General features: G+C 50.0%; 1 protein-coding gene and 1 non-coding gene across 2 annotated transcripts; both read right to left on the reverse strand.

Annotated features, from left to right (window-relative positions):
* Positions 1-1,984: 1,984 nt before the first annotated feature.
* RPL3 (ribosomal protein L3) lies at positions 1,985-9,146 on the reverse strand. Its single transcript, XM_068191253.1, has 10 exons — positions 9,038-9,146; positions 7,838-8,030; positions 7,183-7,351; positions 6,186-6,321; positions 4,828-5,014; positions 4,297-4,457; positions 3,905-4,006; positions 3,335-3,430; positions 2,745-2,864; positions 1,985-2,094 (listed from the first exon to the last, which is right to left on the reverse strand). The coding sequence occupies exons 1-10, from the start codon at positions 9,038-9,040 to the stop codon at positions 2,050-2,052; spliced, it is 1,212 nt and encodes a 403-aa protein (XP_068047354.1). The 5' UTR covers positions 9,041-9,146; the 3' UTR covers positions 1,985-2,049.
* On the reverse strand, positions 4,620-4,712 carry LOC137475067 (small nucleolar RNA U83B). Its single transcript, XR_010999682.1, has one exon. It is a non-coding gene; the product is annotated as a small nucleolar RNA U83B (small nucleolar RNA).
* Positions 9,147-10,897: the final 1,751 nt, after the last annotated feature.

A 10,897-nucleotide genomic window follows, 5' to 3' on the forward strand; every position in this document is an offset into this window, starting at 1 on the left:
TGAGAGTTGCAGGGTGGAGCCAGGTTTTAGGAGTGGGAGGCTTTGCCAAAGCCAGCTTGGCATCCCATGGCTTCACTCTCCAGGCACATGGCTTGGCAGGGACCTCCCACAGCAGGTTCCCAGGAGCTGCCCAGCAAGGGAGCCGGGTATTATCGTGGGGCTCCAGGGAGCCCTAAGCAGGGCTGAGAGGTCTCACACAGGCTGGATGCCCCAGCTAAGCAGGGTTTTTCTCCAGGCCAGTCCCACCAGCAAGTCCGAGGCGACAAGTGTCTACAGAGGAAGGAGCGCCACCTCCTGACGCTGGATGTCCCTAGGATTCCAGGAAACCGCTTTTGTGGGTTTTTTTCCCCCTCATCATCCGCTGTTTTATCAGTCAGCAACAATCGCTTCAAAAATAAACAAACCCAAGTCTGGCACTGGATTCCAAGACAAAGTAACTCCTCCTGCCAGACACACGCCGAGCATCTTCAACAATGACATTCGTCCAGGACTGCTTCCACCTACTTAGGTGCCAATTTGACTAAAAATTCCCTCTGCTATCATTGCCACTTAGAATCAGCAACATCCCAGAGCTCCCACCACAAGGCATGGTAAAATTGGGTGCTTTTAGAAATTTTCATCAAGGTAGTCCACAGTCATGGATGCTCACCCCCAGCACAGCCATTTATCCTGATAATCCCAATTCCCTTGGATGCATCTGACTGGTGAGACAGAAGGCAGGGTTGGCTCAGAGCCATGCCCTCCCATGTCAGCCAGTACATACCAGCTTTAAAAAGTGAAAATCCCACCTAAGGCTAACAAGGTGGAGGAAAAAAAGCCTCACTCCTCAGAGCTACCCATAAAACTGCAGGCTCAGGCTGGACAGAGGTTGGGAATTCCACTTTTCTGCATCAGAGGAATACTAATTTGTCTCCACCTACCTGCCAATGTGAGACCTGAGAGAAGGGAAAAAAAATATTTATTATTTCCTCTCTTATTTCACTTGGCTGAAATCAGCCAGCAGGTTCACGTGTTAAATGAAGCTGACAGTGAGTCAGGCAGCTCTTTCAGTCACCCAGTCTGGTTTCTAGGGAAACAAGGTAAATGTTTTTCCTCCTTCTTGCCACCTTTCAACTCTTAGAAGGCTCTCATTCACCACCACATGAAAAAATCTCTACATCCCACCTGTCTCCACTCTAGATAAGAGCAAATAGGGCCAACCCAGGTGTTTCAGGGCAGTGCTACACTTTGGTGTGAAGGTCTGGAGTTACTGCTTCAATTGCTGCCACGTCTCCACTTATGGTCAGCGAAGGACACAGCAAACCATCTCCCCAGGAGCCAGCAGGGTATTTTAGGCCAGGCAGTAACACCATACCAGCGGCACTCACAGCCCTCCCACCTCTTCAGAGAGTGGGATGCAGATTTCCCCCCTTCCCACCCAGGCAGGCCTGCTTCCTGCCACCTTTCAGCAGGGAAGCTACATGCAACTCAGAAAAATCCAGCTGCTGTAAGGCTGGATTTTTCAGGATACCTGCTGCTTTCTGCTGCTCTCAGGGATAGCAACAAACTGCATTTGCAAAGTGTGCACGCTACAGCCCCTGCCATACAGACACTGGGAGGTTTCCATGGCAACAACCAGCACTCGCCAGCTACCTAAAATTTAGTGGTTTGAACGTCTGGTTTATTTTAAAACCCATTTGACTCAAAGCTCTCCGCCCACCCAGCTGGGGCTTGACAGGTGGACAAATACCTCAGCAATTGCAAACACATTTAGGGCCCCTGCTGCTTCACTATTTCACACCACCAGACACATCCTGCTCTGATCCACAAGCTCTGCTCTGTAAAACCAGCAACAGCAGCTTAATTTTTTTTAGAGCAACCCTGCTGCTATAAGGCAGATGCTCATGAGCTAAAACTTTACATGGTTCTTTCGTTTGATCCACATGTAGAATCTGCAGTCAGAGTACCAGGCTCGACACAGTGATATATATACCAAGAGGCAAAGTTAATTTCTTTAAAATATTTATTTTTTGGTCTGAGAGCACACAGGCCATAGGACCATTCCACCCATTAGGCTGCCTCCTCTTTTGCAATGCGATCTTTCTTGAGTGGTCCCTGAAAAAAACACACAAAAAACAAGCCATGTAAACAGCAGTCTGCACAAAAGCCTTAACGTCCCAACCACAAAAGCTGTAAAGAAACAAAGGCAAAAAAAGCCCTCCATGTTGCAACCCACTGGAAACCCCATGTCCCATGGCCACAGCCAGAGGCTTTTGGAAAAGCTGAACCTGGCGCAGCCGCACTGGGCTGGTCGGGTGACTCCGGATGCGCCTGAGCAGCAACGCTGGTGCCACCTGGTGGGGAAGCTCCTGCTCGGCCCCAAGCACAGCACTGCTCTGACCCTGCCAGGACCTTCATAGAAATCCCTCTGCTTTCTCCAGCAAAGTGGCAAACTGGGAATGCCACCACTGTGAGCACCCTCCTCCCAAGCTGCTCTTAGGGGAAATAGAGCAGTGCTTGTTCTTTGCTTTAACACTTAACCTGTGCCCTAACATGGTATCACCCCGCAGACAGAAAGCTGTCACTGGGGAAGTGAGACCCCAGGGCCCCTGCAGTTACAACCAAGTTGGCAGGAGGCCTCTCAAGAGAAGTTTGTGTTCACAGGAACTCTGGCCACATGACAGCCCAAAGGCCAAGCTATCAGCTGCTATGAGCTCAAAGACACCACAGTGGTACACAATAAATGTGCCAGCAAGAGCCCTTACCATGAAAGCCTTCTTCTCCTCAGCTGTCTGGAAGCGGCCATGACCAAATTTAGAGGTTGTGTCAATGAACTTCAAGTCAATCTTCTCCAGGGCCCGGCGCTTGGTCTGCACAAGCAGGGACTAAACAGAGAGAAGCCAGGTGAGTATGCAGCCCTTCTAGCCTCCAGTACACCAGCTACTTCTTGTCCCCTCCATGGCTAATGCCTCCTCGGTCCCTCTGACCTCAGACTTCAGCTGCTACCATGTGCAAGGAACACATGACCATAAGCCATTTACCCTGCACCTCCCAGGTGCAGGTTCAGCCTCCCCAGGTGCACATCCAGGCTCCCAGGCTGAAGACTGGACAGCTCCCTGCAGCACAAGCCCCACTCTGCCAGTGTCCTTCTGATCACAAGATTTCTCAAGCCAAAACCATGTCCATTCCATCATTACACCTGCAGAAATGACCTTGTACCACTCCCACGGCCAATACCACAAGGTGGGTTTAAGGCTTTTCTTTCTAGCACGCCCCATGATTCTCAGGACAGCACACACCGCACCTGCACCAGAGGCAGCACAGCTCCCTCCAACCGTTCCAGCCCACTACTCACCTTGCGCAGGGTCAGGACCCTTTTCTTGGTCCCCACAACACAGCCCTTCACCATGATGAAGTCATTGGTCACCTCACCGTAGTGGACAAAGCCTCCCTGAGCAAGGAGAGAACACTCAATGCTCTGTACCAAGCAGGACCAGTAATCACATCTGCCTACAGATCCACACCATTTCCGGGCCTTGGCCATTCCCACATCCACTGAAATCCTGTTTCCAGTATTGCCTCTCACTGGTCAAGTTTCTTGATGCAGCCATTTACTTGTTGCTATAAGGCTTTTATTCAGAACAGCAGAAGAGGCTGACAAAACAGCAAAAGCTCATCTTGCTAAGTTATTCTTTGTACAAGTACCATTCAAGGTTTGCAACATGTCCTACTGCCACATAACAAATTCAATTTCCATGTTACACAAGTCAATAATGAGGCTGACTAAACACCACCATCTTCCAACAGCAGCTAACTTATTTAAGAGCTCTTCATTTAATCATTTTGTGACTTATACCAGGGCCCACTTGCCTCTTAGGATTGCAGCTTACAAGCAGACTCTTGGCACAGAGCTGCAGCAACTCACCAGAGGGTTAATGCTCTTGTCAGACAAGTCATAATCAGTTGATGCATTGTTTTTGATCAGCTTTCCATCCTTGATTTGGTAACCTTGGCCAATCTTGTAAATCTAAAAACATAAAAGAAATTTTACTTAGCAAAAGGCAGGAAAAAAAGCCTGTCATCAGATAAAATGTAAGGAATTTTACAAAGCCTCAGAAAACAGTCTGCTGCGCTTGGGAAACACGTGGCCATGCAATAATTTCAGTTACCCAACATAACTAACCATCACCACTATCCCCAAGACAACATTCTAACACAGCAAAACACCCCAAGCAAAACTCCCCGCTCTGTTCACGGTCACAGAGCAAGTGAGGTCAGGCAGCTCTCGTTCCTTCCTAGCAGCCGAGAGACACCAACCTTCTTGTTGATCTCAGTGCGGTGGTGGTAGCCCTTCTGGCCCGCACGGGCCACGGAGAAGGCCACGCGGGCAGGGTGCCAGGCGCCAATGCAGGCCACCTTGCGCAGGCCCCGGTGAGTCTTGCGCGGCAGCTTCTTGGTGTGCCAGCGGCTGGTGACACCTGCAAGGGACCAAAGCAGTCTGCTGTCAAACTGAGCTGTCACTGAAGTCTTCAATCACAGTTTAAGCCACCTTTTCAAGCTGCAGTCCCCAGGCAACAAAAGGGCAGCACAGACCAAGCATCCCCGGAATCAGTATTTCCTGGTGAAGCTCCCTCCCTGGCTGTGTTCTCAGAAGGAAGGCAGCATGGAATGACTCCTCACGGATCTCAGGCGCTGTGCCCAGCGCTCATTCCATGGTCTCATCATTGAACTGTGACAGCAGTATGGATTTACCTACGCAGCTCTTGGCACATGCACTTGTGAAAATTCAGCGCTAGGATTTAATTAAAAACTGTATCCTACCGCAGAGAAGGATTTCTGTGTGTTTACCTTTATATCCCTTGCCCTTGGTGACTCCAATGACATCTATCATCTCATCCTGGCCAAAGACCGTTGATACAGGCACCTGCTGTTCAAGCTTCTCCCGGGCCCAATCCACTTTCTCAGCAACAGTGCCACCATTCACCTGGATCTCCATCAGGTGAGACTTCTTCTGTCTCAGGGGGAGCAAACGCATCTAGAACACAGAAAACATGACATTCAGCTCCTGCTCTTCTGAAATGGACCCTGTATTAATAAGCCCAACAACCTTTTAGCCCTGGCATAATCTATTTTTCTAGTATCCTCTTCCAAAATATAGAACTTAAAAGAAGGCCCTACAGTAAGGGGGAAGTTGTATAGTGGCTTGCAAGTCACTGCACCTGGAAGTTGCATGCCACCCATCAGCAAAATTCCAATGAGGAATAAAAAGAAACAAGGGGCAATAGTTTTAAACTGAAAAGGAGGGGATTTAAAAATTATGAGGGTTGTGAGTCACTGGCATGGCTTGCTCAGAAAAGCTCTGGATGTCCCCCCCACCACTACAACTGCTCAGTCAGGTTTGACAGGGGCCTGAGCAACGTGGTATAGTGGAAGGTGTCCCTGCCCATAACATGGGAGTTGGAACTGGATGATCCTTAAGGTCCCTTCCAACCCAAACTTTTTGATAAAGCCTGCCACACTTAAGGCCACTTTGGGTTGGATCACATTTGCAGTTCTATTGTATTTAGTAGAGGGAAGGATCACATTTGCAGTTCTATTGTATTTAGTAGAGGGAACCGTTGAGAGAATCAATAGAGGTTGCAACACTACCTCTACTGTCTGCTACAGGAAATTAATTAGACTAAAATTAGCCATCTTACTGCACTGAGAACCAGCTGAAAAGATTTAATCCATCTCTCAAGAAATTTAGTCAGAGCACTGACAGCTGGGGAGACACCACATCACTCAGCAGAACACCTCCTCCAGCTGAGCAAGAGAAGCTGCCAAAAGTCTGACTGCTCACAATCCCAACAGAACGCAGCCTGAAATGATGCTGAGCACACAAACCCCTCGGTTCAATGTTCAGTCTGGTTTTATTTGTAGCTGAAATTGAGAGTCTAGGTCTACACAGTATAAGCAAAGGACTGAGCCCAAAAAGCTCCTACTACAGCTCAGTCTCTTTTGGTCGCTCCTTCAAAACCAGCCAGTGGTTGCCAAGGCTCTTCAACTATCCTGTGAGCACAGCTCTGCAGAGAATGAATGTGTAATGTGCTGAACAGACAGCATCAAGCTGCAGGGGAGGGTAGAAATCTCCCTACAGAGATGGATCAAGTTTCAAGCCTGCTCTCTCAGCAGTTTCCAGCATACCTGAGCCCACAGGTACTTACCTGAGTGTGAGCCATGACTCTAATAACCTGGCAGTACTTCTTCATGCTATTGAAATCTTTCTCCAACTGCTTTTTGCCATCCTCATCTTGCCACTTCTTGCAGTATTTGGTGAAGGCCTTCTTCTTGGACTTGTGCCTTCAGGAGCAGAGCAGAGACAAGGTTTGGCTAAGCCCTTCATCAATCCCCAGGGAACTGGGGTGAGCGGAAGGAGTTGCCACCTCAGTTGGCTTTGGCTCATTGCCAGCTTCTAATGACTCTTTTCCACTGGCAAGCGGAGCCTGGAGCTCATCAGACAGTGGCCAGATTGCCAAAGCTGAGCGGAGCTGCCGTGAATTCCAAAGCACATTAAATTTCACGCTACAGAAAACAAAAGACTGTAAGGAGATGTCAAACAATTAACAGGAAAAAACCCGATCTTTAAAGCAATTGTGAGATGACTGTGATCTACTTCAAAATACCCTAATTTCCCCCCCTTGTGTGCCCAACAGCAAAGTGGTTACTAAAACACCCTTGAGAACTTTATTACTTCACTCTGACGTCTTTTCAGCCTGCCAAGTTCATAAACAGGCTGGAAGCTCCAGACATGCTGGAGCCACACTTGGGCAAATGCACACTTTCAATCACAACAACAACGCCTGGAATGGCAATCACAAGTGACACTTGTCTTCCCCTTTCCTGAGAAAACAGGGCTACAGTCAGGACTCGACACTCAACAACAAGCGCCAGAGGCGATTTCCTTATGTCCGCCCGTCGAAGTATCATCACGTGTAGCCTGTTAGGGAGCTCTCCGGCAAACCCAAAGCCACCACACTCACACCAGCACTACCTAAAGTTGTGCTGCCACCCTCACGGAGCCATTCCTACAGCCTATCCCATTCTTAGGCCAGTCTGTCAAAGCTAAACACGAATGGCTAAAAAGCCACGCTAGGATCACTGCAACCCAACAGTAACAGCACGAGCCGTGGCCTGGGACCAGGCGAGGCCCTGCTCTCTCACCAGTTCTTGTAGAAGCGGCGCTTGCACTCATCGCTGATGTGCTCCGCGAAGATGGTCTTGAAGCTACGGAGACCGCGAGGAGTCTGCACGTATCCCACAATGCCCACGATGACCATGGGAGGAGTCTCTATAATAGTGACTGCCTCCACCACCTCCTTCTTGTTCACCTCTGAATGGAAACAGAAATACGGCACAATTAATTCCAGCAGCAACTCTCTTAAAACCACCTGTTTTTTCTTACTCCCAAGTCCTCCGCGTGAAAGGTTAAATGACTCAAGCTCTTTTCACACAGATGATGCAGGGTAAAGCCAGCAACTCTGTAGTCTTAATTTAATGCCTTGCAAAACTTTGAGGCTGGCTCAGGAGAAAGGTCAGCCAAGCTGGATGGCAACAAATAATACATCCAGGACTGGATAATCTCCAAATAAACACTGAAAGCAGCTGACTGATGTCCCTCCATCCAGAAGATCCATCCCAAGGAGCCTGTTTCTGTGCAGCTAAACCAAACCAGTGGTTACAGCAGAAACACACCACCCACTTGAACAGGGTGAAGGCAAGCTAGGACTAAAATCCCTTCAGCTGCTGCTGAAGGGGCCACCTGTCACCATTCCTGACCAAACCCACCTCCTGTTCTAAGAGGAATATTAATACATACTAGATCCAGGCCTGTCCACTTCCCGGACAATGTGGGTCATGCCAGCTTTGTAGCCCAGGAAGGCGGTGAGATGGACAGGCTTGCTGGGGTCATCTTTGGGAAAGCTCTTGACCTTGCCCCTGTGCCTGCTGCTGCGCTTGCGGGGCAGGAAGCCCAGGGAGCCGTGCCTCGGGGCCGAGAACTTGCGGTGAGACTGTGGAGAGAAAACCGACACTTGGTGCTTGCTACAGAGACTTGCTTATGCCCACTCGGGGACCAAGGCTAGCTCGGTCCTTGCCTGAGAACACGAACATCACATATATCCAAGGTATTCTGCGTTCCAGAAATTCCCACTATCACCTGCGGGGCTTCTGAATTCCATTATGGTACAGGAACATAATCCCCATGCAATAACTATGTACTGCTCAAATTTCATTAATGCCCCTTCCACGCTCATTCTAAAATGCCACCAAGTCCCACTCTAGCCAGGGAACTGCAGAAGCGGTAATTTGGTCACAGCGTGCCACCACAAGTTCAGTCCACCCCACCAGTCTAGAAAATGCAGCACAGACGGCGTCACATTTTTCAATGAATCGAGACCAAAATAAGCCTGACAGAAACAATTTCAGTTTGAACAACTGCAGTAAAGCAGCATCTCAACACCCGCCTTTGCGCCAGTCGCTCTGGGTGGATGTGCAGTATTTTTTCCCAAGATTTTCTCCTCGAGTACCACCCCTGCAGCCTCCCCCTGCAACCCGAGAGACAATACAGACTGGGTTCCATCCGGAGAACTCTGAGCCCAAAGAAAGATTTACCCATCCTATCTCACACGCAAACTGAAGAAAAACACCGTGCAGCTGTACACGGAACTAAAAATAAACACGGCTCTATTCAAGAAAGAAGATACTCGGCACGAGTTACCCTAAGCGAAGTTTAAAACCCCAAAAAGGCCATGACCACACATCAGCCGCCCCCCTCCTAGAAAAAAGAGCCCCAAATGCCCCCACGGCAGCCCGCACCACCCAAACCCCGCGCCCCGCCCGGCACCGCACTGGCCCGCCCGGCCTCCCCGCGCAACGCCTCGCCCGCGCCTCGAGATGAGCCCCGCACGGCGTCGCGCAGGTGCCGGGGGCGGCGGGCGCGGGGCCGCGCGGCGGGCGGGGCCGGGATGGCGGCGATGCCCGCGGGATGCGCGGCGAGGCCCGAGGCCTCCGCACCCACCATCTTGTCCACGCGCCGGGCCGGAAGGGCCGCCGCTCTCGCGCGCAGCCTTTATAAGCGCCCCGGGCCTCGGTCTCGCGAGAGGGCGCGCGGCGCTACGGGCAGCGAGCGCGTCCAGAAAGGTGCGCGGGCAGCGATGCGCGGAAAAACAGGACGGCGCAAGCCATCTGGTGGGGCTTGTGGGGAACTTGGGTCGTAACAGATAATGTTTATTCCACTTCATCCCGTTCAACGACATCTCGTGAAATGAGTGAAATGTTGACATGTCATTTCGTTTCATTTCATCAAGCTTCATTTCATTGTTTCATTTTATTTCATTTAATTAAATTTTATTTCGTTATATTAATTTCATTATGAGTGAAATTTTGACATGTCATTTCATTTCATTTCATCAAGCTTCATTTCATTGTTTCATTTTATTTCATTTAATTAAATTTTATTTCATTATATTAATTTCATTTCAGGAAATTTCAAAATGTCACTCAGTTTCATGAAATTTTGAAATTTCATTCCATTAATTTTCATTTCATTTCCTTTTTTGAAATGGAGTTTCAAAATTTAATTTATTTTACTTTCATGAAATTTCATCTGTCTTATTATAATGACCACGGGCCTTAATCCACTGCAGCTTGTGGTACGAAAGGGGATGCAAACTCAAGGCAAAGTGGAACCCAGAGCTGGGTGGTTTGGAGCCTCCTGCACATGGGGCACCCAGAGTTTGCCCTCAGGATCTCCTGCGCCTGCCAAATAAGGATGTGTTTGACACAACACCGTGAGGAGATTCCTGCAGCCAGAATGAACTGGAGAGCTAAGGATCCAGCTGTGCTGGCACTGCAGCTCATCTTCCTAAAACAGCACAAAACATCTCTGGAAAGATCCAAAGTCAGGTTGGACAGGGCTCTGAGCAGGCTGATCTAGTTGAAGATGCTCATTGCAGAGAGGTTTGGACTAGATAACCTTTAAGGTCCCTTCCAGCCCAAACCATTCTAGGATTTTGTGGCTGGATGTGATGGAGGAATGTCCATCTTCTACCACCAACCTGCCCCTCAAAAGGAGCCCCACAAAAGGTGAGGAATGGCTGCTCGTTTTTTGGAACTCCCAATGGGAGCCCATGGGTTGGCTGTAAATGCTCCTCCATCTCCCTCGTACATTCACCTTTAGCTCTTGTACATTTTTGGCTTCCACCGCTGAGCTTAGGGAGCCATGTCACAACCCAAGGGCTTGCTTTCCATTTCAGATTATCAGGGACTCTGCAGCAGCCAGCAGACCACTGGTATGCAGCTACTCTGCCCAACAGGCATGGGCCAAAGGGCTGGAATTGCCCCTAAGGCTGGAAGGCTTCTCCCCACACATCCCTTCCTGGCTGGGCCAGTGGCCACGGTGGTAATCTGGGCAATGGAGAAGCCCAAGTTACTCTCAAGGCTGCAGCCTCTGGAGTGCCAGCCGTGTATCTTGCAGCCTCTGCCTCCTAGAGTCGGGGGGTCTCCCCAAAATCTGGTCTCCCCATGTTCTCAGAGGGCCTTTTCCCACCCTCTCCCAGGACACAGTGGGGGTAGGGTGGTGGGTGCTGGAAATGAGAGCCCCAGTCTTTGCCGCAGAGTGATCCTGAGGCTCACTGAGCATCTTTGTCCGGGGCAGGCATCTGGTGAGGGACAGTGAGTTGTGCCCATGGGCCCAGCCTTACCCCTCTGTGGGGGCCTCTGTGGGGCTGCATCCCAGAATGACAGAGTTGCTAGGGCTGGAAGTGACCTCTGGAGATCACCTAGTCCTCTGGCAGGGACACCTGGAGCGGGTGACATGGGAAGGCACCCAGGTGTGTCGAGAGCTGGAGGCTCCATGACCTCCTTGGGCAGCCTGTTC

Source organism: Anomalospiza imberbis, chromosome 5, assembly GCF_031753505.1.
Source record: "Anomalospiza imberbis isolate Cuckoo-Finch-1a 21T00152 chromosome 5, ASM3175350v1, whole genome shotgun sequence".
Lineage (NCBI taxonomy): Eukaryota > Metazoa > Chordata > Aves > Passeriformes > Viduidae > Anomalospiza > Anomalospiza imberbis.

What these genes read in the sequence shown, in the direction of transcription:
- RPL3 (XM_068191253.1), bottom strand. An exon ending in ACAAGAGCATTAACCCTCTG is followed by an intron (nt 3,431 to 3,904) that starts GTGAGTTGCTGC and finishes CTCCTTGCTCAG; the next exon opens with GGAGGCTTTGTCCACTACGG. An exon ending in GGGTCCTGACCCTGCGCAAG is followed by an intron (nt 2,865 to 3,334) that starts GTGAGTAGTGGG and finishes CTCTCTGTTTAG; the next exon opens with TCCCTGCTTGTGCAGACCAA.